The sequence below is a fragment of the Saimiri boliviensis genome, chromosome 12, assembly GCF_048565385.1.
Source record: "Saimiri boliviensis isolate mSaiBol1 chromosome 12, mSaiBol1.pri, whole genome shotgun sequence".
NCBI classification, from domain to species: domain Eukaryota; kingdom Metazoa; phylum Chordata; class Mammalia; order Primates; family Cebidae; genus Saimiri; species Saimiri boliviensis.
This window is the reverse complement of record NC_133460.1, coordinates 10346711-10374616: the sequence shown is the minus strand read 5'-3', so window position 1 is coordinate 10374616 and position 27906 is coordinate 10346711. Positions and strand designations below refer to the sequence as shown.

The window sequence follows — 27906 nt, the reverse complement described above, 5'->3', positions numbered from 1 at the left end:
GGTCGGGTCCGGGTCGGGTAGGGGTCCGGCCGGGGTCGGGGTACAGGTCGGCGTCGGGGGCTGGGTCCACGTGCGGGTCCTCTGGCCCCCAAACCGTGTTCCCCGTACGCGGTTTCTGAGGGGCAGAGGAATGGCGACGGGAGCCACCGGTCACCGGGGGTCGGGAGGTCAGCAGCTCCCGTGGGCCGGGTTTCCCGTCTTGGGTGCGAGGACGCGTGGGGCCGCCCTGTGCCCGGTCAACACTCACCGGCATCCCTGGCCTCCACCTCCCTCTCGCGCCAGTGGCGCCCCCGTTGTGACAACTGAGAATGTCCCGTGGGCACAGTGGCCCGAGCTGAGAAGCCCTGCAGTGGCGGGTAGCGTGGGGGTCCCAGTGGAGGAACGAAGTCCGAGTGGAAACCGTCAGGCACTGCAGGGAAGGAGGCGGGACAGGAAGCCGCTGGGGACAGGTTTGGGTGGGACCCGGGACGAGGAGCATGGGGTCCCTGCGCGCTCACTGAGGGGCTTCCTGAGCGTGTGTGGATTAATTCCCTGCCCCAAGCTGAACCCCATGTCCACGCCACAGGTCGCCTTCCCGTGACGCCCAGGTCTGTCCTGCAGGATGGAGCCAGCACCCTCAAGGGTCCGACTCGCCGTCCGGGAAGCCATTCATGCCCTCTCGTCTTCGGAGGATGGCGACCACATCTTCTGCATCCTGGGGTCCCTGAAGCGGTATCTGAGTGAGACGGAGCCTCCAGCTCTCCCCGGGGAGAAGGAGGAGTTTGCCTCCGCCCACTTCTCGCCAGTCCTCAGATGTCTTGCCAGCAGGCTGAGCCTGGCCTGGCTGGAGTTGCTACCCGATGGCCGCCTGGAGGAGCTGTGGGCCAGCTTCTTCCTGGAGGGCCCCGCGGACCAAGCCTTCCTGGTGCTGATGGAAGCCATCGAGGGGGCCGCAGGGTAAGTGGGCTGGGCCCATCCTGGGGTTGCTGGTAGCCTCAGAAGTGATGAGAGTAGCTGAAAGGACTGGACCAGGAGTCCCTCTGAAGGGCCAGAGAGAGACCCTGCTCCTGGCTGAACCCCCAAACAGAGGAAGCGGTCTGTTCTAGCTCCTTTGCAATGGGAGGTACCTGCTGTCTCTCACAAAGTCCCTCCCTCGTTCCCTGTCCGGCTGTGTCAGAGAGGGATGGGGTGGGAGTGTTCCCGTCCCAGGTGGCAGAGGCAGCCAGTCAGCTTGGGATGTTCCAGGTTTTCCAGGGAAGCACAGAAGCATAGCTGTCACGACACGTGTCCCACGTGGACTCGCAGCCCCAGCCGGTTCCCAGGCTTAGCATCAGACCACACTGAGGTCCGTGCCAGGACGCTGTACCTTTGAGAAGCTGGGTTTTCAGAGGTTGCTGTGATCAAAGCAAGCGCCAAGTCACTGGTGTCAACAGCAGGGGAGGGGTGTCCAGTGAGACTCCAGGCTGGGGCGGCTTCTCAAGGCCCGGAAGTGACTGCAGTTATTTAGGAATGGATGAACGTATTTTCCCGTTTTGCTTGTGGTTTTGGACTTGGTGCTGGTTAAGCAGTTGGGGCTGCTGGTTCCTTGTGGCAGGAAAGGGGCCCCAAGGATGGGGGTTGGGGGCTTTGCCCAACACGCCCGTTGTCTTCAGCCCCAGCTTCCGGCTGATGAAGATGGCACAGCTGCTGGCCAGGTTCCTGCGAGAGGGCCGGCTGGCAGTGCTGATGGAAACGCAATGTCGGCAGGAGACGCAGCCCGGCTTCCCCCTTCTCCGGGAGACGCTGCTGGGCAAGGTGGTGGCCCTGCCCGATCACCTGGGCAACCGCCTGCAGCGCGAGAACTTGGCTGAGTTCTTACCCCAGAACTACTTCCGCCTGCTCGGCGAGGAGGTCGTCCGGGTGCTACAGGCCATCGTAGACTCTCTCCAAGGTGAGGCCCTGCCTTGGGGACACCCTTGTGACCCGTCTTCTTGGGCCATTGTCCCCTGCCAGCCTCCCTGGTGCCTCACGGCTTCCAGAAACTCTGAAGTCTCTGGCTCATGCCATCAGGCAGGTGGGGATGTCCCTGTCCCGGGCAGTAGTGACTGAAGGGCCTGTCCGCTATGGGCTGAAGTCCGCTGCCCTCCTCTACGCGAACTTCTCCTCCTGTCCCTGCAGCCACTGCTGGTTTCGGGGCCCAGTGTGCTGCAGCACGAGGTTGGGGGGACTCGAGGGTCTCAGGGCTGGTGGCAGATGCTGGTGGTGCCCAGAGAGTGGGCTGTATGGGGACAGCCTTGCCTACCACTGGGCTTCAGAGCCCCATGGGTGCCCATGCTCATTGTTTTCCCTGGGGTAGGGCATCAGAAGGTGGCCGCCGTGAGTGTGCATTTCAGTGGTGAGAAGGAGGCCGGGCGGGGGCCTGCAGGGCGCCGGAGCGTCAGCCTCTCCTGCAAGGTGACCCCTTGCTTTTCTCGCTTTTCCTGAGCTCCAGGCAACCGCTCAGACACAGGTCGAGCACGTGGGTCTGGCCTCCCCCTCCTGCTTCATGTGCTGCTGCACCTCGTTCTAAAACTCCCTCCTTCACTGGGGCCGGCACCTGGGGTCCTGGAGCAGGCCGGTGCCCCCTCGGAGCCCAGGAGGAAGCTGGGCCCCTCAAGTCCCTGTGTGGTGCCCACCTGGCCCAGTCCCCATCGCCTCACCTGGGGGTTCCTGCAGCGCCCTCCCAAGCCCCTCCTGTCTTTTCCAAACGTAGCCCTGGGTCGCAGCTGCTTCTCTACTTGGGCGGAGGGGTTAAGGAGGCTTTGGAAACATCTGGGACATGTGTGGGACGCCTGTCTTTCACACACTCGGGGTTGGACAGGGCCATTCCTGTCCCCATGCAGCTCTGCGCCTGCTGCTCCCCCGCATCCCAGCTCTTCTCTGGAGCTGGTTCGGCCCGGCCCCTCCGGGTTCCCCATGTTCCCTCTTGTGGATTCCTTCCCTGTGCATGGCCGTGCTGGTGGCGCTGCTCGTGTGTCTCAGGGATGGCTCAGGGCCCAGGCCTACCATGTGTGGCTGACCGAACTTGGCCGGGTCCTGCCCGTGCCTCCTCTCCCTCCTTGGCAATGTCATACCTGTCCTGACCTTCTAGGATCATCATGACAATTAACTGGGCTAAGATGGATGAAGGTGTTTTTTTTTTTTGTGATGGAGTCTCACTCTGTTGCTCAGGCTGGAGTACAGCGGCGTGATCTCGGCTCACTGCAACCTCTGCCTCCCAGGTTCAAGCAATTCTCCTGCCTCAGCCTCCCCAGTAGCTGAGACTACAGGCATGTGCCACCACGCCTGGCTAATTTTTGTATTTTTAGTAGAGGGGAAGTTTCACTGTGTTGTCCAGGCTGGCCCCGAACTCCTGATCTTGTGATCCACCCGCCTGGATCTCCCACAGTGTTGTGATTACAGGTGTGAGCCACCGTGCCCGGCTGCGTGAAGGTTTTGAAGGATTGCAATTGGCTGGTGAAGTTCTACACGCTCCTGTTGAGATTGGCTGGGATAGGCTGATTGGCAGCAGCTGGTGTTTTGAGTGAATTTTGCCTTCAGTTGGAGTCTGTCTGACCAAGGACAGCTCTCTCCACACTTACGTGTTCTTTTGTGCCCGTCCCCGGCCTCCTCAGCTGGTCTCTCTTTCTGTCCCAGGTGGCCTGGATTCCTCTGTGTCCTTTGTGTCCCAGGTCCTCGGGAAAGCTTGTATCCACGGGAGGCAGCGTGAGTAGAGCAGTGCCGTCCTGCCCACCTGCCCGACCCTTGCACCTTGTCAGCCATCTCCAGAAGGCCGAGAATCCCTCCCACCTGACCCTGGCCCTCTGTGGGGCTCCTCGCCCAGCCTGTTCTAGGACCCTGGGGTCTGGGGCTCGGCTGTGCCGACTGGGGAGCTGTGGGGATGTCCACGTCGGACCTGCACAGCCCCCAGATGCCCAGGCGGGTGCAGCTCCCGAAGCTCAGGGCCTCCATCTGTCCCCCCAGAGGAGATCCTGGGCGTGCTGGTGCCCCGGCTGGCGGAGCTCACCCAGGGCAGCTGCCTGCACCAGCGCGTCTGCTGGCGCCTGATGGAGCAAGTGCCGGACCGGGCCATGGAGGCGGTGCTGACCGGGCTGGTGGAGGCCGCGCAGGGGTAAGCAGTCAGCTCTCCTCCCGCGGACCTTGCTTCCTGGGTGGGGGTCTGGACCCTTGGGGCTGCCATTCCTTTACATGGCTTCTCCTGGGCGCCGTGCTGCGGCTGGCACCTCCACGTCCAATCTGTGGGGTATGGATGGTGCCTCCCAGCTTCCACATGTGCTGATGGTGACCTCTGCATCAGACGGTCCCTTTTTCTTAAGAAAATAGCATCAATGCTGTGAATACCCGCACCCTGCAGGCGCTTGCACCTTTGGCCACATACCCTGTCCTGTGCCTGTGGTCACTCCTCCATGATGGCCTCCTCGAACACTGGTGTGCCAGTGCCGGGCTCTGACATGGGGGGCGGGCAGTGGCTTGTGTCCCCATGTCTTTGTGCGCCTGTGTGGTAGAATCAAGGGTGCATTCCTGGAGGCAGGACTGCTGGCCATGGTGTAACCCTCACAAACCCTACCAGCTCACCTACCTTCTGACACCTCTGCTCCTCTCTGTTGGCCTTTTAACCCTGGAAAACCCTGCCAGCTCACCTACCTTCTGAAGCCTCTCCTCCCTGCTGAAGGTGTGATGCAGCGTCTGTCTCTCCCAAAGCATTTCCTCCTTGTTTTCCTTTTCTTTTCTTTTTTTTTTTTTTTTGAGACGGAGTTTCGCTCTTGTTACCCAGGCTGGAGTGCAATGGCGCCATCTCGGCTCACCGCAACCTCTGCCTCCTGGGTTCAGGCGATTCTCCTGCCTCAGCCTCCTGAGTAGCTGGGATCACAGGCACGCGCCACCATGCCCAGCTAATTTTTTGTATTTTAGTAGAGACGGGGTTTCACCATGTTGACCAGGATGGTCTCGATCTCTTGACCTCGTGATCCACCCACCTCGGCCTCCCAAAGTGCTGGGATTACAGGCTTCAGCCACCGCGCCCGGCGTTTTTCTTTTCTTTTCTTTTCTTTTTTGAGATGGATTCAGGCTCTGTCGCCCAGGCTGGAGTGCAGTGGCATGATCTTGGCTCACTGCAGCCTCCACCTCCTGGGTTCAAGCAATTCTCCTGCCTTATTGTCCAGAGTAGCTGAGATTATAGCACCCACCATCAAGCCCACCCAAGTATATTTTTAGTAGAGACAGGGTTTCGCCATGTTGACCAGGCTGGTCTTGAACTTTTGGCCTCAGGCGATCTACCCACTTTGGCTTCCCAAAGTGTTGGAATTATAGCCCTGAGCCACCGCACCCAGGTGATTGGCATTCTTGGTTCTGGGTGAGGGTGTGCATGTTTAAAGGATTTGTAATGTTTTCTCTGTGAGTTATATAAGCACATTCGGCTTCACAGTTTGTTTTGCGGGGAGGGCACTGTGTGTAGAGACAGGGTCTTGCTCTGTCTCCCAGGCTGGAGTGCGGTGGTGTGATTATAGCTCACTGCGGCCTCCACTGCCTGCACTCAGGCCACTTCCCCACCTCACCTCCAGAATAGCAGGCTCCTATATAGGCAGGTGCTATCATGCCCAGCTCTGTTTTAAACATTTTTTGTAGCAACAGGTCTCACTTTGTTGCCCAGGCTGGTCTCAAACTCCTGGCCTGAAGTGATCCTCCTTCCTTGGCCTCCGAAATCTTTTTTAAGCTGTTGTCTCTGTGTGGAATTTTAGGTGATGAGTAAGGGAGAAATCCAGCCGTATGTTTCCACGCTGGCTGGAGAGATATGGGGCCCTTTCTGGAGCCCGTGACCTTTCACTTACTGAGACGGCTCTCTCAGTCTAGGCCAGAGTCTGCAGGCCACTTGGACAGAGTTCAGCCCACTGCATGTTTTTGTAAACAAAGGTTTTTTGGCACCAGTTGTGTTCATCGGTTTATGTGTTTGGCTGCTTTCAGCCAGGGTGGCAGCGTGGAGTGGCTGTGACGTGACTCTGTGTTCCATAAATCTGGAACACTTAGGCTCCGGCCCTTTGCAGAAAAGGTTTCCGCCCTGCCCTATATGAGGCGCTGACCGTGGACCCGGTCAGAGCAGGGAAAGGAGACCACAGGTGTGGATCTGCCTTCGCCGTGGTGGGGGGCGCAGGCGCTCTCTGGGTTGTTGCATTTATGCCCCGGAGAAGGGAGGGTGGAGGCCCAGCGAGACTGTGAGAGGATGGGAGCAGAGGCGAGGCTGGGAAGTGGCAGGCCGAGGTCTGTGGGTGTCGGAGTCCATGCTCTCCCTCCTCCCTGCCTCCGAGGCCAGCCTGCGGCTCTGGCTTCTTGACGCTACCTTGCAGGCCTGAGGTCCTGTCGCGACTGCTGGGGAACCTGGTGGTGAAGAACAAGAAGGCCCAGTTTGTGATGACCCGGAAGCTTCTGTTCTTACAGTCCCGGCTCACGGTGAGGACGCTGGGGAGGCTGCAGGCTGTGCCGTCATAGCAAGAATCGCTGCAAAACATGGGGTGGAAGCCGGTGTCTGTTGGCTGGGAGACACTGCACATGATTCGGAGGTGGCACCAGGCGTCAGTGGGTAGTGGGTGTCCCCCTCCGCCCCTATGACGGGCCCTGCTGTGATGGGCGCTGAGTAAGGGTTTCTTCTAGCCCTTAATCCTGCAGACTCCTGAGAAGCCATGCTCCCCAGCTGCGTCCTGTGCCAGGGGTTTGAGGAGTGGGGTGGGGTGGGGTGGGTGGGGGATAGGTCAGGACACAGAGGAGTCCGTGTGCTTCTGGGACTTGTGACTCCTGTCCCCATGGCCTGGAGCCGCCCAGGGTAGGTGAGCCAGGGCCCCTGCCCCGTGGCTTTGTTTTCAGCAAGTGTCTGGGCGCACCCTGTGCCGAGCCTTTCTTGGGTGCTGGGTATCTGGCATGGACAGGAGAGTGACTATCCTCCCTCATGGCACCAGCTGCCCATGGACCAGGAGGCAGACACAGGGCTGAGAAGGGTGGCAGGGACCTTGCTGATGAGGCACTTGGGTGGAGTGTGGCAGGGCCTGGCCCAGAGGTGTGGGCAGGTGGCCTCCGAGCACTGGGTAGGAGTGGCTGGGCTGGCCTGAGTGGGTCGGGGCCTGTGCTGTGGTGAGCACGAGGGCAGGGAGGAGGTGTGAGGCCAGGGCAGCCATGTCCAGACAGCCTGAGGCCCCTTTGTGTGGCGAAGGGGCAGCCACAGGGTTTACCTAGAGGTGATTCAGCCTGGCTCCTGTGTGAGGTCAGAGGTGGAGGGTTCCGGGGTGAAATGGACTGATTGCTACCAGTCCACAGGGTAGTGAAGTACCCACAGCCTGAGGTGGGAGGGTGGAAGTCACTAGCTCTGGCCTCACACAGCCCAGCTGTGACTCGTCACTCAGGGTGGGGACAGGGAGAGATGGGGATGGGTGTCCCCAGCAGATGCCTGAGGAGAGGATCATGGAGGCCATCCTGTGCAAGTCTCTCAAGTTTCTGAGGCCTTGTCTTGCTGTGCTGCCCAGACTGGAGTGCAGTGGTTTGATTGTGGCTCCCTGCAGTGTTGACCTCCCAGTTCCAGTGATCCTCCTGCCTCAGCCTCCCCAGTAGCTGGGACTACAGGCGCACACCACCACGTGCAGCTATTTTTTAAAATGTTCAGTGGAGAAGGGGGTCTTCCTATGTTGGCCAGGCTGGTCTGGAACTCCTGAGCGCCAGTGATCCACCTGCCTTGGCCTCCCACGTGCTGGGCTGACAGGTGTGAGCCACTGTGCCCCGCCTGATTCTCGGTCACAGCTTGCCTCACTGTCTTCTCCTTTGCTCACACGAGAACTTAAGATGGTGAGACCTCGCCTCACCACAGCAGCAGCTGCCTCCCACATTTTTATATGAAAGCGTTTTATCATGTTCAGTTCAAAGTGTGAGGCGGGTGGCTCGGTGAGCCCAGGGGCAGCTTGTGCAGGAGGGGAGGGACCCTGCATTCCAGGAGGCAGCAGGCCCTGTGCTCCTTGTCCGGCTGCTGCCCCTAGCCTGCTCCCAGTCCTGGCAGGGGTCTTGACCTTGGGAGCCCCAGGCTGGCCAGGCGGCGGTGCCAGCCCAGTGGATGGGACTTCTGCTTTTGTTGTAGACGCCCATGCTGCAGAGCCTGCTGGGCTACCTGGCCACGGACAGCCAGCGGCGCCCTCTCCTGCTGCAGGTAGGAGCCTCTGGCTCTCCGTCCTGCGAGGCCCTGGGAGAAGGCTGCGTGGGGATCACCCTGGGGGCGGGGCAGGGTGAGGCTGGCTGGGCTGGGGCCGAAGATCCCTCTGGGTGGCTGTGGGCCTGGCGGGGATGGCCTGGCCCCGAGCCCCAGGCAGTCCCGGGCTACCGTCTACCAGGTGCTGAAGGAGCTGCTGGAGACGTGGGGGAGCAGCAGCGCCGTCCGCCACACGCCTTTGCTGCAGCAGCGCCACGTCAGCAAGGCCATCCTCATCTGCCTGGTGCACCTCAGGGAGCCGGAGCTGCGGGACAGCCGGGATGGTAAGCAGGTGGTTCGGGCTCCCCCACCGGCCCCGGGCACCCCCTGGGGCTCAGGGGCCTATGCGGTGCTTGCAGAACTGCTGGCCAGCATGATGGCGGGTGTAAAGTGCCGCCTGGACAGCAGCCTGCCCTCCGTGCGACATCTGGGCATGATCGTTGCCGAGGTCATCAGTGCCCGGATCCACCCCGAGGGGCCTCCGCTGAAATTCCAGGTGAGCCGGCCGCCCCCTGCACATATCCGTGTGGCTGGTCCGGGTCTCCCGGGCGGCTGCCCTCCCACCCCAGGTTCACCCCCGCTTCCCGGGACCAGACTTTCGGAGTGTCCCTGTTGGCTTCTCACAGGGCTGAGGCTGGAAGCTGTGGCAGGCTCAGGCCTGGGCTCCTGGGGCCACACAGGGTCAGGGTGAGCACGTGTCCCCGGGGAGGTTTGCCAGGACACATTCACAGACTCTCTCCAGACGGGGGTGCGGCGGGGGCTGGGGTTAAGGGAGCTGCCCCTGCGGTTTGTCCGTCCCGGGCTACAGGGCAGCCACGTTGCTCCAGATCCGTGGCTGTGGGTGTTGGCCCCTCTGCTGCCCACTGCCTGGCGTGGGTGCCGCCTGTCTTCAGGCTGTGGAAGTGACGGCCTGTCCTCTTATCTGCTGAGACCCTGGGATCCTCTCAGGGGCACTGGCCTGGGTGGGGGGTCCCACCTCCTTTGGGAGGGGCCGTAGCCCCCCAGCTTTGAGCACACCCAGTGCTACTCTTTGCCTGAGGTGGCCTCTTGGAAAGTTGCTTTTCAAAAGACACCTGGCTGTCCCGGGCTAGAATCTACCACCAAGTGGTTCGGCTGCAAAAGAGGCCGCAGTGGAGAGTGGCTCCAGCAGCTCCATCTCGGGAGGGCGCTGCAGCCTGGGGGCACCTCTGAGCCTCCGTGCCCCTGCCCCTCTGCTGCAGTACGAAGATGATGAACTGAGCCTCGAGCTGCTGGCCCTGGCTTCCCACCAGCCTGCGGGTGACGGTGCCTCAGAGGCAGGGTGAGGGTCTCTGCGTCCTGGGACCCACCGCGTGCACTTCTTGTCGCTCTGGATTCTGCTGCTGGGACGGGAGGGGTGAGAGCCTTTCTTTCGGTCCCGCGAGTCCTGAGACCAGAGGCTGGAGGGGACCCTGAAGGATTTGTTCCTTGTTTCCTGAAAGCACGTCCCTCGCTGCAGCCACAGCAGAGTCCCCTGTAGAGACCCCTGCAGAGACTGTGGATGGTGGTGTCCCCCAGGCACGGCTGGCGGTCTCTGACTCGGAGCTGGACAGGTAAGGGCTCTCCCGGCCCAGTGGGCAGTGTGCAGGTGGCTGGGAGGCGAGCCCCTCGTCCTCCGAGCTGTGCCCGTGGGGCTCCCTGCCTGTTCCGCCCTTGTCCTCCGTCGCCATGTGGGCACCCACAGCTCCCAGCTCTGCAGGCACAGGGGCCTCACCACAGCTCCCAGCTCTGCAGGCACAGGGGCTGAGGCCAGCGCCACATCTCTGGGAGGAGGGAAGGGTTGGCTCTGCTGCTCAGCGCTTCCTCTCATGGGCTGTGGGCTGTTGCTGTCTGCTTTGCCTTCCCACAGCGATGATGAGTTTGTCCCCTATGACATGTCAGGAGACAGAGAGCTGAAGAGCAGCAAGGCTCCTGCCTATGTCCGTGACTGCGTGGAAGGTAGGCACGGGCCCTGGGTGCTGACTGTGCCGCGGGCTCTTGCCGGCTCAGAGTCAGCGTCGAGGCTGACCGAGACCTATCTGGGTTCCTTGCAGCCCTCACCACGTCTGAGGACATAGAGCGCTGGGAGGCGGCCCTGCGGGCCCTTGAGGGCCTGGTCTATAGGAATTCCACGGCCACTCAGGAGGTGAGTTGAGGCAGGAGTGGGTGGGAAGCCCAAGGTAGTAGCTCCCCCAACGCTGTCTGTGTTCTGGCCACTGAGGGTGACATCTGGCTCCCATGTGTGACTCAGGGCTGCTGCCTGTCCTGGAAGGCCTGCGGCCTGGGGCTTCTGCAGGGGTGGGTGGCTGAGCCGGCAGGTTTCCCAGACTTCACTCTTGTGTGCAGGTGAGCATGGAGCTGGCTAAGGTACTTCTGCATCTGGAGGAGAAGACCTGCGTGGTGGGATTTGAGCAGCTGCGCCAGAGAGCCCTGGTGGCTGTCACGGTCACAGACCCAGCCCGGGTGAGTCTTCACACTGGTGGCCCTGGCCAGTGCAGGTGCAGCAGGAAGTGTGGGGAGCTGCGGTGCCTGAGGCTGTGTCCCATGCTGGAGCTGGCTGTGCAGTGCCTGGAGGTCGCCCCAGCAGCCCCTTGGTCCCGGACCACAGCAGCCTCTGTCCTGCCCTCTTAGGTGGCTGACTATCTGACCTCGCAGTTCTATGCCCTGAACTACAGCCTGCGGCAGCGCATGGACATCCTGGACGTAAGTCCCTCCAGGCCCCTCGGTCCGCCTGGTCTGGCCCAAGGTGCCCTAAGCTGGGGTGAGGGCGGCTGCCAAAATCCGGGTCTGCTTGTCACTGGACCCGAGAGGCTCGTGCAGACCTGTGTGCTGCGTTCACGAGTGACCGTGAAGGACTCAGCAGCGGGGGAGTCAGGGCTTCCGTGGCCCAGTGTTTTGTTTCTTTAAAATCACAGCTTTACTGACAGAATCAACACACCGTAAAATTCACCACTTTAGGTAACATGTGTGCTGTGCAGGTAAGGGAACATTATTTAGCAATGAGAAAAAATATTTGAATCACAACACTGGGAGGCTGAGGTGGGAGGATCGCTTGAGCCCAGGAGTTCGAGACCAGCCTGGGCACCACATGAGACCCGATCTCTATTAGCTGAGTGTGGTGGCGTGAGGCTGTGGTCCCAGTTACTCAGGAGGCTGGGGTGGGAGGATCCCTTGAAGCCAGGAGGTCGAGGTTGCAGGGAGCTGTGTTAGAGACTGTCTCAAAGGTAATGAGACTACTGCGTGCTGCCCTGAGAATGTTTAGTTAAAGCAGCCCCAGAGCCCTCGTGTCATTCCGGCTCCCTCAAGTGCGCCGTCCAGAGGAGCCGGTTACGGAGAGCAGATGCGGCTGCCGCGGCCTGGGGATGGGATGCGGAGTGAGTGTTTCATGGGGGACAGAGCCTCCGTCTCGGGAGGGAAGGAGTTCTGGTGAGATGGCAGTGATGGCTGCCCAACGCAGATGTAATGTAGTTCCTGATGCTGTGGAGCTGTGCGCTTAGAAATGGTTAAAATGGGCTGGGCGCGGTGGCTCAAGCCTGTAATCCCAGCACTTTGGGAGGCCGAGGCGGGTGGATCATGAGGTCAGGAGATCGAGACCATCCTGGTCAACATAGTGAAACCCTGTCTCTACTAAAAATACAAAAAAATTAGCTGGGCATGGTGATGCGTGCCTGTAATCCCAGCTACTCAGGAGGCTGAGGCAGGAGAATTGCCTGAACCCAGGAGGCGGAGGTTGCGGTGAGCCGAGATCGCGCCATTGCACTCCAGTCTGGGTAACAAGGGCGAAACTCAGTCTCAAAAAAAAAAAAAAAAAAAAATGGGTGGGGCGTGGGGCTCATGCTTGTCATCCCAGTGCTGTGGGAGACCAAGGTGGGAGGATCGCTCAAGCCCAGGAGTTTGAGACCAACCTGGTCAACACAGCAGGATCCTATTCTCTCTACCAGAAGAAAATCAGCCAGCTGCGGTGGCGCCTGTGACCCCTGTACTCTCGAAGCTGAGGTGGGAGGATGCGCAAGCCGGAGGTCAAGGCTGCCGTGAGCCATGATCCCACCACTGCCCTCCAGCCTGGGCAACAGAGCAAGACCCTGTCTCTTTAAAAAAAAAAAAAAAGGCAGGGGAGGGGTTAAAGTAGTAAAACTTGTATATATTTTACCACAATTAAGCAAAAAAGACTAAAAAAGGTGAGGCAGAAGTGGCTGTAACTGATTCTAAAGTGCACACCGGGAACATCCTGAGTGTCATGCAGCCACCCATCCAGTCTCACAGCATGCCTGTTGGTAGCCGCTCCTCAGAAGCCTCCTGTGTGAGCACTGGCCTGTTGAGAAGGTGTCCTAGAGATGGCAATGCACCCTGAGGTCTTGGGCACCTCCTCCACAGACATGCTCTGAGGGCCACCCGCCAGTGGCATGTGCCACTGCAGTGTTGGTTTTGCTGTGAGGCCAGTTCCTGGGGGAAGGGCATGTGGCTCTGGCATGGCGGGACTGCGTGGCTTTGGGATGAGGCTGCGCTCGGCCCTGGGCGTGTTCTCATCTCTGGGAGCACGGAGCCCACCCTCCGCACCTTCCCGCCCACCAAGGCACGGTCACTGTGAGATTCGGAGAAGTGACTTCTCCTTGTTCCCAGAACATACCTTTCCCCCAGACTGTGAGGGTCACTGGGCCTGTTTCTGAGCTGGGGCTTTGGCGATGACTTGACTGTTGGGATATGTTCTTGTAGCAATGGCAGCTGCCCCGGGCCTGTCTCCCTCCAGGTGCTGACTCTCGCTGCACAGGAGCTGTCGGGGCCTAGGTGCCTCAGGAGGGCTCCCCAGCCTGGCTCCCCAAGTCCCGGTACCCAGTGCCTGCAGGTGGCAGCTGCCTCTCAGCCTGGCAGTGCTGTGGCATCTGGCTGGCGGGTGGTGGTGGAGGAGCGGATCAGAAGCAAAACCCGGCGGCTCTCCAAGGTTCGTGGGCACCTGGTCAGCTCCTCACAGGCAGGCAGGGAAGGCTTCAGGCACGGCCTCCAGCGAGGACGGCCACGTTTGCTGGGGATGATGCCCGCGCCAGGATTCCTGGAAGGCTGGGTCTGTGGTATGCACCGAGGAATGGGACCCTTGTTGCAGAAGACCCAGATGGGGTTCGGGGCGCTCTAGAAACAGGCGCCCTGCTGGGTGCTCTGTCCTCACAGCCCGTGTAGGCCAGGGGTGGTCTTGCCTCACTCTAGGGTGTTTGGAGTGTCGAGATTGGTTGTCGCTGGGGTGGGTGGAGGCCAGGGAGGCATCCTGCCGTGCCCAGGGCGGCCCCCACATGATGCTCCTCCAGCCGTAATGTCCTGCCTGCACGGTTGGGAACGCCTGGTATGGGGTCCAGACACTGGCTGTGGAGCCTGAGTCCCGTCACCAACCCCACAGGACCTGGGAGCTGGGTGGGGGCGGAGGAGCAGCCGGGCAGGCGAGGCGAGGCTGGAGTCCGAGAAGCTCCGTGGGATCCTCTCGGGCAGGGAGGGCTGTGGGTGGGGCCGGCTCCTGGGCCTGCACGTCTGTGAGCACTGTGTGTGTCCAGCAGGGTGGCCTGAGGCAGGGCCCGGCAGGCAGCCCCAACAGGTTCAGCTCCGTGGCCGGCCACTTCTTCTTTCCCCTCCTTCAGCGCTTTGACAGGTGAGTGGGTTTTCCGTGGGCCTGTGGACGTTGGGTACAGAGACCCTGAACATACCCCAGTGGCCAAGAGGCTTCCAGCTGGGGTCTGAGTGGGCTTGGGTGTGAACAGGGTGGCAGCTGTGCTGTGGTTTTTGAAGCCTGTGTGAAGTGTCAGGGAACGTTCTGCATGGTTCCTCCTCGGTTCAGCTTTGCTGTGAGGCATCAGGTGTCTGCTCTGATGCTGGGCTTTGGCATGGCCGGCACCGCTGCCCGCGCGTGCGCAGCACCATCACCCACTGGCCCCTGCCCGCCGCCTCCTGCCTCAGCCAGCGCTGTGCTGGCCCTACGTTCAGGCCATGAGGCGCTCAGGACAGCAGAGAAGCACTGGGCCTGGGTCATGGTGCAGCAGGGTGGGGGTCTCGGTGTTGGGAGCTCCTGGCGCCGGTGGGCGTGTGCCAGGCAGCCCTGCAGGGTGAGTGGCCACCTGGAAACACTTGCTCCTACAGTCTCAGTGCTGGCAGGGCAGTGAGTGCAGGAGAGGCTGGGTGGGGCCCCCTCAGGCTCTGCGGTGGCCCAGGAAGTTGGGGAGCCGGGCCTGAGATGCCCACCGCACCTTGGGCTCCATCCTGTGCTCTAGGCCTCTGGTGACCTTCGACCTCTTGGGTGATGACCAGCTGGTTCTCGGAAGGCTGACGCACACCTTAGGGGCCCTGATGTGCCTGGCTGTTAACACCACGGTGAGCAGGGAGAGGTTGCCGGGCGCTGGCCTGTGCTGCCCGTGAGGCAGGAGTGCGCCTCAGCTTCACCTACACCTGGGGACAGGTTTCCAAGAGGGGGCTGCCTGTATGGGCCCCTGGGCAGTGGGAGCATCCCCTCGGCTGTCAGCCTCAGCCACCGTGGGTGCTGGGGCATGGGGACAGCGTGGGGACCCCAGCCGACTGTCCCTCTGCTGGTGTCCAGGTGGCTGTGGCCATGGGCAAGGCCCTGCTGGAATTCGTGTGGGCCCTTCGCTTCCACGTCGATGCGTGAGTGGCTTGTGGGGCTGGGTCAGGCCAGGGGTGCACGTAGACACAGGGGTTTCATAGTGGGGGCCCCAGGGAGTCTCCAGGTGGCTGACAGGCAGCCTGGCCTGGTACTTCCCAATTGGGAAATACGACAGGCAGGGCTGCAGCGTGGGTGGCCCACCGCACTTGGGGGGAGTGGTAGGTCTCCCTGGCCTGGGGGTGGTCCCTGCTGCTCCCCTGCCAGGCTCAGCCCCTCTCCTTCCCGCCGGCAGCTACGTGCGCCAGGGCCTGCTGTCAGCCGTCTCCTCTGTCCTGCTCAGCGTGCCTGCAGCGCGCCTACTGGAGGACCTCCCGGACGAGCTGCTGGAAGCCCGGTCCTGGCTGGCAGGTGAGTGTTGGCACTGGCGGTGTGTGTGGCATGGCTCCTGCAGGCCGGACCTGGGCCAGCTGGCTGAGAACCGGGCCTTTTGTCTGGGGGGCACATCCCTCTCGCAGGTGTCCAGAGGTACATGGCAGCCCCAGTGTGGGGAATCCAGAGCCTGGTTCCTGTTGCGGCCGCTTTGGGAATCCTGCAGGGGAGACAAGGGAAGATGCCTCCCTCCGCAAATGGGTTTTCTTCCAAGAGGCCCCACATCCAGGGGCCACTGGCACAGCCCAGCGAGCCCAGAGCCCTTCCCCCAGGCTCACCCGGGGAGTGTTTTGCCACTTGGCTCCCCTCCATGTGTGTTCTTTCTAAGGTATACTTAGTTTTTTGAGACAGGGTCTTGCTCTGTCATTCAGGCTGGAGTGTAGTGGCATCATCTTGGCTCACTGCAGCCTCGATCTCTTGGATTCAAGTGATCCCACCCCAGCCTCCTGTGTAACTGGGACCACAGGTGCACACCACCACAGCCTGATAACTTTATTATAAACATTTTTTGTAGAGATGGGATCTTGCTATATTGCCTGGGCTCCAGCAATCTGCCCACCCAGGCCCCTCAAAGTGCTGGGGTTACAGGCATGAGCTCCCTTTGCTCAGCCCTTGTAAAATCAGTTGTGAATGTTGTGACCTTTGGCCTGTAGGTACTTGAGCTGGGCCTAAGGACAGGCCACCGGGGACCCCTTGGGCCCACACAGGCAGTGTTTGCAGGCTGAAGGTGCAGCCACCCCAACTGCTGGCCGCTTTCCTCCTTTGGTCTTGACCTAGGACCCCGCTGTCCCCCCGAGCCCCTTCCCACCTCCCTGGCTCCTCCGGCCGTGCAGTCACCAGCACAGTTTGTTGGTTCCCTGCCTTTGTGGTCCAGTGATTGGTATGTGGGGCCCTCAGGGTGGCTTCGTGGATGCCGCCTCTTCCACGTTCGTCAGGAGGGTCCCAGGTAATGCAGGTCCTTCCCGGGGACTTGTGCTTAGGCTTCCATGCTGGGGGACGCTGGGGGTGCTCGTGGTGAAGTCACCTTTCCCATGGGGCTGGGCTGTGAGCCTGTTGTGCCCCTGCCATCCCTGCTCTACCCACCTGGGCGCAGTGCCAGCCTGTCGGGTGTGAACGGATGTTTCCTGTGGGGAGTAGAGCCTGTGAGTCTCCAGGGATGGCCAAGGAGCAGAGCACAGGACTGATGGACAGGGGAAGGATGGCCCAGCTCTGCCCTGTTCCCTCCCAGGACCTACGCTCACGGAGCAGCTGGAGGGTCCTTAGCCCAAAGTGCAAGGGTGCTGTCTTGGGCTTGCTTCTTTCAAGGGGGGTAATGCCCCCAGACACCGGTCCCTTGGAGCCACTGCCTAGCTCCTCAGTGTGCAGTGGCCCACCTGCCCTGCCCAGAGGAAGAGAGGTCCCCCTTGGCCAGTGGAGCCACTAATGGGGCTGGGTAGGCAGGCACACTCCCTGCAGTCCCCGGGCCGCCTCCTTCCCCAGAGACTCCGTGCCCATGACATAGTTGTCTGGGGGCCCTGGGGGCCTGAAGCACCAGGAGGAGCAGGGGGCATGGCCCTTAGCTGGTCCCTTTCCACTCAGGGCAGGCGGGATCCGGGCAGGGCACCCTCCTCTCATAGGCACTTCCCCTGAGGATTACAGGTGCCCTCCTCACCCTGAGATGCTAGCCCAGTTTGGGGAGGAGCTGTGGCTAGCAGAGCGCCCGAAGCTCCCTGGGGCCCCAGGCTGCAGGAGATCTTGGTGAGGGCCCAGCACTGCGGGCAGCCAAGGGCTCTGGCTCTGACCCTGGGGGACAGCATGCTATCCCAGATGCCCAAGAGGCCTCCCCACTGGTGGGTGGCACCTCCCGACGCCTACCACCCAGATTCCTGGGGTTTTCCACCTCTGACTACAGCCTGTGTCTGCCATCCGGCACAGAGCAGGCCCTGCCTGTGTTCCCAGGCTGTGCCTCACCCCAGTCCCTGGCCCCGGCCCCTTCCCATGGCAGCCACCTATCCCGCACGCAGCTCAGGGCAGCCCTCCACATACAGTGTGGCCCATACAGAGCCTGTGGCATGCAGGACATGGGCCTTGGGGTGGGTCTGGGCTCCCTGCAGACCCAAGCCCCTTCTTCAATGGAGTCAGGCCTGGCGGGGCTGGTTCGGCAGACTGAAGGTGGAAGGAGGGAGAACGTGCCCCTGATGCTGCCTCAGCCTTGCTTGTCACTCTCGTCTGGCAGATGTGGCCGAGAAGGATCCAGACGAGGACTGCAGGACGCTGGCACTGAGGGCCCTGCTGCTTCTGCAGAGACTCAAGAACAGGCTTCTCCCGTCTGCGGCTCCCTAGGCCCACCCCTGCCAGCAGCAAGGAAGCTGGCAGCAGCCCGGAGCAGCGGAGCCAGGCTTTGTAGCGAGGCCAGGTCTGCGGCAGCATCCGGTACGGACAGTGCAGATGCAGGAAGGCCTGGCCTGCTGCTATTTATAGTGCAGCAAGTCTGCTAAAAATACCACTGGGCCTGGGCACTGCCCATCGGAGCATGGCAGCCTGGATGTGGCGCTGGGGCCGGGACTGCAGGCGCTACCAGCGGGGTTGACTCCAGTGAGGGCAGAACCAGGCTGGCAGGAGGGGAAGATGGCACAGCTGCTGCTCAGAGTCCCTGATGCGCTCCTTTGAGAGCCACCAAGCACGATAGAGCCGTCCCAGGTCCCTGGGCTTAGTGCTGTATCCCCAGGAGAACAGGAGGGAGCTCTGAGACCAGAGCATAGTTGTTCTGCTCACAGCCCAAGCAGGCCTGTGATCCTGGATGGGCTCATGGGGTGGGGTAAGGCAGGGCGCGGGCTCTGAGAAAATAAACTACTTTATTAGAATTAAATGAGTGTTGGTGGCTGGTGGGCAGAGCCTAGCAGGGGCTGTGGCCACGAGGATCTGGGTGTCCCAGCTGTTGCTTGGGAGCCGTGGGCCCTGCAGGAGTGTGGGGAGGATATGCTGGGAACAGGGACAGGTGCCTCAGCCCTCCAGCTGCAGCCTCCATTCCTGAGGTTCTAGAAGTTTCTCAGGCTTTACAGTGTATAGTTGGGAGACTACGATGGTAGAGTGAACCCGACTTCCTTTAAAGGAACGAATCCAAAAATCTACTGGCGCTGCCGGGCAACCAGAGGCAGGTGGGGCGGAGCAAGATGCAGATGGGTCGCCCCTCCCAACCCACGGCATCCTCCCTCAGCTCTCCTGCGTATTCCAACACAGACATGGTTTTTCCCAGCAAAAAAGCTGGCTGTGCTGCAGCTGACCCTTGGAAAATTCTGGAAGATGCCTTCCAGCAGCAGCACGCTGGCCCCGGGGCCCAGGCCCGTCAGGGGTCATCGTCTGCCTCTTCCACCACCTCCTCGTCCGGCTCCCTGGGGTCCTCCATGCTGTTGTGTCGGACCCGTTCAGGTACGGCGCGCGTCAGCGGCAGACCCAGCCCCTGGTGCACGGCCTCCACAGCCCGCGGGCTCACGTAGTAGGACATGTTGGCCGCGGGAAGCCGCCGCCGCATCTCCTCCAGAAACCTGTAGGCCTGGGGGCAGAGGAGCAGCTGTTACTCAGTTTTCCCGAACAACCACGGCTCTGCCCCCAGGCCAGCATGCACTGCTGCCCCTGGAGGCAGTTGGGGGCGCCTCCCGCTGGACGGCATGGGGTGCACTGAGGCTTCTCAGCAGTGATCGGGGGATGCGGTGCCCGTGGATGGTGCATGTGCTGCGTGTGGACTGTTAACAGGAAGCTGCAGTCAGTATTTCATCTGGAAATGCAGAGCCAGGGCCCTGGAAAGTCCCTTAGCAGCTGTGCGCAGGAGCCTGCCCACCCTGCATGCGCGGCAGAGCCTCCCGGGGAGCCACAGGCTCTGCGTTTTACTCAGTCTTGGGAGTGGACACGCGTGTCAGACTGGAGGGCAGGCAGCAATATCTAGTGGTTTGTCTTTTCTTTTTTGAGACAGAGTCTCACTCTGTTGCCCAGGCTGGAGTGCAATGGTGTGATCTCGGCTCACCGCAACCTCCGCTTCCCAGGTTCAAGAGATTCTCCCGCCTCAGCCTCCTAACTGGGACTACAGGCATTAGTAGTCCCAGTTACTCAGGAGGCTGAGGCGAGAGAATCATACCTGGTTAATTTTTGTATTTTTAGTAGGGATGGGGTTTCACCATGTTGGCCAGGCTGGTCTCAAACTCCTGACCTCAGGTGATCTGCCCACCTGGGCCTCCCAAAGTGCTGGGATTACAGGTGTGAGCCACTGTACTTGGCAAAAGATCTTAGTATTTCTTAAAGATCATAAAACTCTTAGAACAGTTTTATGAGGCCGGGCGTGGTAGCTCAAGCCTGTAATCCCAGCACTTTGGGAGGCCGAGGCGGGTGGATCACGAGGTCAAGAGATCGAGACCATCCTGGTCAACATGGTGAAACCCCGTCTCTACTAAAAATACAAAAAATTAGCTGGGCATGGTGGTGCGTGCCTGTAATCCCAGCTACTCAGGAGGCTGAGGCAGGAGAATTGCCTGAACCCAGGAGGCGGAGGTTGCGGTGAGCCGAGATCGTGCCATTGCACTCCAGCCTGGGTAACAAGAGCAAAACTCCGTCTCAAAAAAAAACAAACAAACAAACAAAAAAAACAGTTTTATTTTGGACAGGGACAGTTAGAAGTAGGATATAAAAAACAAATATATGAATGTATCTATAAAGATCATGAAAGGTTATGCTATGAAGATACTAATCAGCTTGCTGGCTCGCTCCCATTACCTGGCAGTGGACCTGTATTTTAGGAAGGCCTCTGCTGGCGTGGGCTGGTGGAGAGCAAGCCTTCTACGAAGTCTCAAGTGAGAGGGTGAGGGCAAACATCTACGTGTGAAAACTGCTTCCTTAGATGTTGACAAACCACCTGCCATATGCCAGGCACAGTGCTGGGGACACAGGACATAAGGACACAGAACAAGCTCAGGTAATGCCATAGTGAGGAGCCCAGGCCAGGCCGAGGTCCTGCAGGGCAGAATTGAGAGAAGGGCCGGCACAGGGCGGGAGGGAGGAGGAGTTAACCAGGGATGAAGAGGGACCCTGTGTTCAGAAAGGGCCTGTGTCCACCTGATATAAACAGAGCCCAGCTCTGCTCTATGCACAGCTGCCTTCAGAGAGGGCAATGAAGCGGTTTCCAGAACGCAGGCAGAGGGTGCGGAGGAGGGGTGAGGGGCAGAGGATGGGCAAGGGGCTGGGGAATGGGGTGGGCAGGAGAGTGGAGAAAGAAATGTTGCTGGGGGGTCTTGGCCCCTGAAGATGTTCAGCACCCAGCATCAGGAGTGTGTACGGCTTGGCTCTGATGGTGGTGGGAAAGTGGAGCGGATGTGAGAGCCGAAGCCTGGGGTAAGGTGTGTACACGTGACCTGAGAGGCGCTGCTAAAATAACAGTGAGGGAGTAGGCGCACCTGGGCTTTCTTGGTTTAGCTGGCCTTCTCCATTTCTTTCTCTTTTGTATTTCGAGTTACTAAATCCCATAGGTTTCCAGCAACCATAGAGACAGTAAAGAACTTTGGGAGCCAAGGTGGGTAAATCATGAGGTCAGGAGTTTAAGACCAGCCTGGCCAACATGGTGAAACCCCGTGTCTACTAAAAGCAAAAAAATTAGCTGGGCGTGGTGGTGTATGCTTGTAGTCCCAGCTTGTAGTCTCAGGAGGCTGAGGCAGGAGAATCACATGAATCTGGGAGGCAGAGGTTGCAGTGAGCCAAGATCACGCCACTGCACTCCTGCCTGGGGACAGAGTGAGACTGTCTCAAAAAAAAAAAAAAAAAAAAAAAGTTGGTGAAATATTTAAAATGTGGATTTTGTTAATTTTTTTTTTTTTTTTTTTTTGGAGACAGAGTCTCGCTTTGTCACTAGGCTGGAGTGCAGTAGCGCAATCTCTGCTGACTGCAACCTCCACTTCCCAGGTTAAAGCAATTCCCCTGCCTCAGCCTCCCGAGGAGCTGGGACTATAGGCGTGCACCACCACACCCAGCTCATTTGTTGTATTTTAATAGAGATGGGGTCTCACCATGTTGGCCAGGATGGTCTCGATCTCCTGACCTTGTGATCCACCTGCCTCGGCCTCCCAAAGTGCTGGGATTACAGGTGTGAGCCACTGCGCCCAGCCAATTTTCTGTTAATTTTGAGGATAGGCCGGATGCGGTGGCTCTCACCTGTAATCCTGGCACTTTGGGAGGCCAAGGCGGGCAGATCACAAGGTCAGGAGATCGAGACCATCCTGGCCAACGTGGTGAAACCCCATCTCTACTAGAAATACAAAAAAAAAAAAAAAAAAAAAATTGATCAGGCATTGTGGTGCATGCCTGTAGTCCCAGCAACTCGGAAGGCTGAGGCAGGAGAATTGCTTGAACCCAGGAGGCAGAGATTGCAGTGAGCCGAGATTGTGCCACTGCACTCCAGCCTAGGCAATAGTGCGAGACTCCGTCTCCAAAAAAAAAAAAAAAAAAAAAAAAAAAAAAAAAAAAAAAAAAAAAAAAAAATTGAGGATATAGCAGTCTCAGCATCTCTCTAGTCCAATTTTGCTTTTATGCATAAAACTGTAGTTTTCCAATAAATAGAAACCCTGTTGGAGCAGAATGTGGTGGTGCACACCAGCTGCTCAGGAGGATCGCTTGAGCCTGGGAGGTGGAGGCTGCAGTGAGCCATGACTGCATCACTGCCCTCCAGCCTGGGCAACAGAGCAAGACCCCTTCTCAACACCAAACCAACAAAAAGCAGCCTTGTTAGGAATGGACTGAGTTATTTTTTCCAGCAGCAGAAGGGGTCAGTGAATGGAAGTGAAAGGGCGCAGAGGAGAGTGAGCACCCGGGTCAGGAAGTCTGTGTCTCATGGAATTGACCTTTCAGCCCTGAGGAAGGGCCACTGCCAAGGAGCTTTCCTGTGAAATCTGGAGACTGCAGCCTTGGGAGGCCGACTTGTTTGCCAGCACGTTTCTAAAGTGAATGTGTGGATCCTCAGTTTGTGAGTGTCTGGGAACGAAAGGAAAGACAATGAATGGGCAGGAGGCACTGAAGGCATCGGGATAGTTGCAAGGCCTGGCGAATGCAGGGGCGGGATTCTGTATGTTGGCTACAACAGAATTATGACTGAAATAGACTGAGAAGAGAGGCTTCCGACAACAGCAGCAGGACCCACGAGAGCAGCCCTCCCCTTAGCGACAACAGACACATGGAAAGGCACTGGGGCAGCTGCGAGCAGGCCGGCGCTGGGAGAAGGTGGCACTGGGCGGGCTTCCTACTTCTCACAACTTTCTGTCTTAGTGTAGGCCCAAGTCAGGGCCAGTGTGGGCATCAGAGAGGCACGTGGAAGCCTGCCCTCTTCCAGGCTTAAAGAACCAGAATCAACTTTTTTGTTGATCACAGCAGCTGGAATGTGAAGGAGGAATTTGTGGCTACAGCAAGTCATAGAGGGGAGCCCAGATCCTGAATGTACACTGCCCTCATCACTGCCTTGTACACCGCCTGTGCATGAGGCAGAGGAGGCACAGACTTCAAGATGGCCAACTCAAGCAAAAGCAGGGATTTCAGCTGCTATCTACCACAGAGGAAAGAGTTTAGACTCTGAGCTGAGCAAAGGTGATTGCCTACTAAGACAACCAAAAAAAGCAAGACTCATTGGAATAACAGTAGAATCCAGAGTCTCTACAACAGATTATCCACAACGTCCATGATATGAACAAATGACTAGACATAAGAAACAGGAAACTTTGATTCACACTCAAGAGGAGACACAAATAATGGAGATGAATTCTACATGACCCAGATATTGGAACCAGTAGAAAAGATTATACAGCAGCAGTTACAACTATACTCAAGGATATGAAGAAAAATATATTTTAAACAAAAAGAGGGAATTTTAGCCAATAAATAATAAGTGTAAATTCTAGGGCTGAAAAATACAAGCTCTAAAAAATTTGCTGGATAAGTTAACAGCAGATTAAAGATAGCTAAAGAGAGTCTGTAGATACAAATGAATCCAAAGGACAGAAAACAAAATAATGAACAGTAATCACAAATATATGTCTACTGAATATGGAAGACCTAACATTTAATTGGAGTCCCAGAAGCAAAGGAGAAAGAGAATGAGGCAGAAAAATTCTGCAGGAAAAAAGCAAATTTTCCAAATTTGGTGAAACATAAATATAGATCCAAAAAGCTGAGGATAAATAAAGTGAAAACACCTGGGAACACCATCATTACACTGCTGAAACCCAAATTCAAACAGAATCATGACAGCAGCCAGTGCGTAGGAGATGCAGAGACACATGACACGTAAGGGCCCCACGGCCCACGGCCCACGGCCCACAGCCCACAGCCCACAGCCCACAGCCGGCTTTTCCAGAAACAATGGAGGCCCGGACATAGGGAAAACATTCAAGTGCTGAAAGGAAAAAAAAATCTGTGCAATTAGGACCTTTTTTAAAAAAAAAATCAGGATCTTGCTCTGTCACCCAGGCTGGACTGCAGTGGTGCTACCACAGCTCACTGCAGATCCAACCTCCTGGGTCAAGCAGTCCTCCCACCTCAGACTCCCAAGCAGCTAGGACTGCAGGTGCATGCCACCGTGCCTTGCTGTTTTTTTCAGAGATGGGGGTATTACTTTGTTGCTCAGGCTGGCCTTAAGAAATCACACCTTGGCCTCCCAAAGTGCTGAGATTACAGGCATCAGCCAATGCACCTGGCCTCAGAATTCTTTATCTGATGAGAATAAACTTAAAGAATACAGGCAAAATAAATACATTTCGGACTAATGAAAAGAAAGAAAATTAATCATCAGGAGATCTGAACTTGAAGAAATGCTAAATGGGAGTTCTTCAGGCCTAAGAGGAATGATACTACATGAAAATCTGAATCATTGGAAGAAGTAAAGAACATTAGGTAAATGTAAAAGACTATTTCTTTCCTTTTAATTTCTTTAAAATACATATGACTGTTTAAAGCAAAAATTGTAAGACTATTTTGTATTTATAATACATGTAAATGTTATACACATAACAAATATAGGTGGGGACATGGGTGGGTAAACGGACCTACCTGTTGGCACAGTTCATTAAGTGGTATGACATGAACTCTAATGTGGTAAGTATGTTTATGGTAATCCCTAGGGCAAACACTAGAAATACAATGCAATAAGAGGAGTATAGATAAAAAGCTGATAGCTAAAATGAAATTGTTAAAAATATTTAAGCTAACTTAAAAGAGGGCAGGAAAGAAGGTTCAAAGGAACATTAATAAAAACTGTTAGGACAAACCAAACAAAAATGGTAGCCTTAAGTCAAGCCATATTAATTATATTAATGTAAATGGTTAAAACATTCCAATTAAAAGGCAGAGATTATCAGAAATTCAGAAAAACTCAAATATATGCTGTCTATCAACAATATACTTTAAATGCAATGATACGAACAGGCAGAAGGTAAAAGGAAGGAAAAAGATATACTATACAACACAGCGTAGAACAGCAGGACTAGGCACAGTGGCTCACACCTGTAATCCTAGCACTTTGGGAGGCAGAGGCGGGCAGATTATGAGGTCAGGAGTTGAATGCCAGCCTGGCCAACATGGTGAAACCTCGTCTCTACTAAAAACACAAAAATTAGCTGGGCATGGTGGCGGGCACCTGTAATCCCAGCCACTCAGGAGGCTGAGGCAGGAGAACTGCTTGAACTCAGGAGGCAGAGGTTGCAGTGAGCTGAGATTGTGCCACTGCACTCCAGCCTGGGCGACAGAACAAGATTCCATCTCGAGAAAAAAGAAAAAAAGACAGCAGGACTAGCTATACTAGTGTCAGATTTGGTATACTTCAAGACAGACAGGATTACTGGACATAAAGGGGATATTTCACAAAGATACTCAGTTTCCCAGCTTACTGCCTTGAGAGTTTTCAGACTACAGTGTAGAAAGGTCACAGAACCAGCAGTCTCCCTATGCTGAGGAAAGGGTTCATTGTTTGGGGAGGTCCAGATGGCTAGAACTCATGGGACAGAGTACTAGACAGGAGAGAATAGAGAAAGAGCACTTAAGAGTCTTGCAGAGGGTTCTATCTGAGTCTTCCTGAGTACTCAATAGTGCACGTATGTGATGAAGGTAACCGAGGCCAGGGAAAGGCCACAGGAAAAAATCAGGTGGAACAATCCCCAGAGAGTGATCACACATGGCCAGGAGCTGTTGGTGCTCCCACCAGCCAGAGTGGAAAGACCTCCCAATACAGGAGACAGTGAGAAGAGCAGAGCCCTCACAAGGGTATTGGCTTGGTAGTGGGACAAAATTAGCACTAGACTCAAGGCCAGGCGTCCCCAAACTTTTTACACAGGGGGCCAGTTCACTGTCCCTCAGACTGTTGGAGGGCCGCCACATACTGTGCTCCTCTCACTGACCACCAATGAAAGAGGTGCCCCTTCCTGAAGTGCGGGGGGTGGGGGGGCGGATAAATGGCCTCAGGGGGCCGCATGCCGCAGTTTGGGGACGCCTGCTCAAGGCTGTTCTATACACAGCTGCAAAATGATCACATTATTCCCAGGTAACTTAACCTTGTCCCAGTACAAAGCTCAAAAATATTTAAAAGAACACACACACACTGACAGAGACATTGAGAAAGAGATATTCTATCATCCAGCAACCTAAAACACTCACAATGTCTGGACTCCAATAATAAATTACCAAGCATGCAAAGAAGCAGAAAATGTGAACCATAATAATAAGAATCAACAGAAACAGATCCAGAATGGACGCAGAGTTAGGAGACAAGGGTGTTATAACAGATACTATAAATAGGCTTCATATGCTCACGAAGGTAGAGCTAAGTGTAAGCATCAGAGAGACATGAAAGACACAGGGAAGAAAGTGAAATCAGACTACCTAACATAAGAAAGATGAATGGGATTAACATAAGAATGAGAGACTGCAGAAGGAAAGCAGGGGAACTTGAAGCCATAGGAATGGCAAATCCCTAAAAAAATGAAAAGCAGAAGATACCCTGGAGGAGAGAAGAGCATTAGTTGAGCAAGGGACGGTACTGTATACACAAGTCACTGGAATTCCAGAAGCAGAGGAAAAATACAAGGAATAGATGGGAACTTCTGCTGGGCGCGGTGGCTCATGCCTGTAATCCCAGCACTGTGGGAGGCCAAGGTGGGTGGATCCCTTGAGGTTGGGAGTTCAAAACCAGCCTGGCCAACACGGTGAAACCCTGTATCCACTAAAAATACAAAACTTAGCCAGGCACAGTGGCATGCGCATGTAATCCCAGCTATTTGGGAAGCTGAGGCAGGAGAATCGCTTGAACCTGGGAGGCGGAGGTTGCAGTGAGCTGAGATTTCACCACTGTACTCCAGCCTGGGCAACAGAGCAAGACTCTGAGTCCAAAAAAAAAAAAAAAAAAAAAAAGGGCACTTATTCATGAACTGGGAGACTACATCTAAATCATACCTGATGAAGAAAATGTATCTAGAATATATAAAGAAAACAATGTAAGAAAACCCAGTAAAATGATGAGAAAAGGTTTGAACACGTCACAGAAGATGTGTAAATGCATAATCAGCACATGAGAAGGTGAGGTGCGCCTCATCACCATTCATCAAGAAAATGTAAACGTAAAGCATGGCGAGAGACTACCACTCACCCTCTAGGACGGCTAAAATCAAAAAGATAAAATGTTGGTGAAGATGTAGAAAAATGCTAAAACACTGTAGCTAAATGTGTTACTAGCTAGTCGCTTTAAAGTATATGCTGTCTCTAAAATTAAAAAAATAATAAAGCTACTAACAAATGGAACACAATTTTCTGTTTTGTAAAAATGCCTGAAAAAGAAACTGTGGTTATTCAGACCTGGGGGCATGGTCCTCAGAGCCAGTCTGTCACTTGCACGTGACACTGTTAGTGAGAGCCAGTAACACCATGAGACTGTTAATTTTTGCTACTGACAAAATTGTTTTCTTTTTTTTTGAGACAGGGTCTCACTCTGTCACCCAGGCTGGAGTACAGCGGCACCATGACATCTCACTGCAGCCTCAATCCCCCAGGCTCAAGTGATCCTCCCACCTCAGCCTCCCGAGCAGCTGGGACCCCAGGTGTGTGCTACCAACCATTCCTGGCTAATGTTTTAATTTTCTGTAAAGATGGGGTTTCACCATGTTGCCCAGGCTGGTCTTGAACTCCTGGGCTCAAGTCATTCTCCTGCCTCAGCCTCCCTAAGTGCTGGGATGACAGGAGTGGGCTACCCCGCACAGCCCCAATTTGACCTGCTCAACATTCACTTCAGAAGCCTTGCGCAGCAGGGTGCCGCCAGTGAGCAGCGCCCAGGCCTCACCGTCTGGTACTCCTCCATCCGCACGTGGTGCTCCACCAGGAAGCCGTAGACGTCCCCAATGCGAACGGTGCTGTCCAGGTCTGGCTCCTCTAGGAGCAGCTCGCACTGCTTGATGGACTCCTTGGGGTCCTCCGTGTATGTCCTGCCAAGAGCAGAGATGAGGCCTGAGCCTGGAAGCCCTGAACACCTACTGCTCTCAGAGGTTGGAGGAGCTCTCCGGAATGGCAGGAGGAAACTTTCTATGAAGTTAATCAATTCATTAATTCCTTAATTTGTTCACTCATAAATTAACTCATCCATTTAACAAACTCTTACTTATCACTTTTATGCTGGGTCCTATGCTTC

The 27906-nt window shown here is 56.6% G+C and overlaps 2 protein-coding genes across 11 annotated transcripts in view; one reads left to right on the top strand and one right to left on the bottom strand.

Annotated features, from left to right (window-relative positions):
• The first annotated feature begins 601 nt into the window (after positions 1 to 601).
• On the top strand, positions 602 to 27595 carry TELO2 (telomere maintenance 2). 7 transcript variants are annotated; one of them, XM_074381787.1, is made up of 23 exons: positions 602 to 936; positions 1632 to 1909; positions 3634 to 3702; positions 3961 to 4108; positions 6339 to 6441; positions 8108 to 8176; positions 8358 to 8499; positions 8575 to 8711; positions 9436 to 9515; positions 9676 to 9786; positions 10083 to 10171; positions 10267 to 10358; positions 10559 to 10675; positions 10844 to 10915; positions 12960 to 13151; positions 13750 to 13844; positions 14461 to 14560; positions 14784 to 14848; positions 15100 to 15215; positions 16014 to 16182; positions 17452 to 17648; positions 27205 to 27322; positions 27514 to 27595. In XM_074381787.1, the coding sequence occupies exons 1-22, from the start codon at positions 602 to 604 to the stop codon at positions 27282 to 27284; spliced, it is 2856 nt and encodes a 951-aa protein (XP_074237888.1). In that variant the 3' UTR covers positions 27285 to 27322; positions 27514 to 27595. The 7 variants fall into 7 exon arrangements, with proteins under 7 accessions (XP_074237888.1, XP_074237887.1, XP_074237889.1 ...); XM_074381786.1 differs by having other exon boundaries at positions 27205 to 27566; XM_074381788.1 differs by lacking the exons at positions 27205 to 27322; positions 27514 to 27595 and having other exon boundaries at positions 17452 to 18084.
• IFT140 (intraflagellar transport 140) overlaps positions 18052 to 27906 on the bottom strand; it is a 105675-nt gene continuing 95820 nt past the window's right edge. For all 4 annotated transcript variants that reach the window (XM_074381784.1, XM_074381783.1, XM_003928378.4 and 1 more), the window contains 2 exons: positions 27562 to 27703; positions 18052 to 18768 (listed from right to left, as the gene is read on the bottom strand). In XM_074381784.1, the coding sequence (XP_074237885.1) occupies positions 18562 to 18768; positions 27562 to 27703 (349 nt within the window). In that variant the 3' untranslated portion in view covers positions 18052 to 18561. The remainder of the gene's footprint in view (positions 18769 to 27561; positions 27704 to 27906) is intronic.

Bases quoted from the DNA above. Each gene is read 5' to 3' on its own strand.
- TELO2 (XM_074381787.1), top strand. From the start codon at position 602: ATGGAGCCAGCACCCTCAAGGGTCCGACTCGCCGTCCGGGAAGCCATT. The intron at 4,109-6,338 runs GTAAGCAGTCAG...GCTACCTTGCAG, and splicing joins CTGGTGGAGGCCGCGCAGGG to GCCTGAGGTCCTGTCGCGAC. The intron at 17,649-27,204 runs GTACGGACAGTG...TTTTTGAGACAG, and splicing joins CAGGTCTGCGGCAGCATCCG to GGTCTCACTCTGTCACCCAG.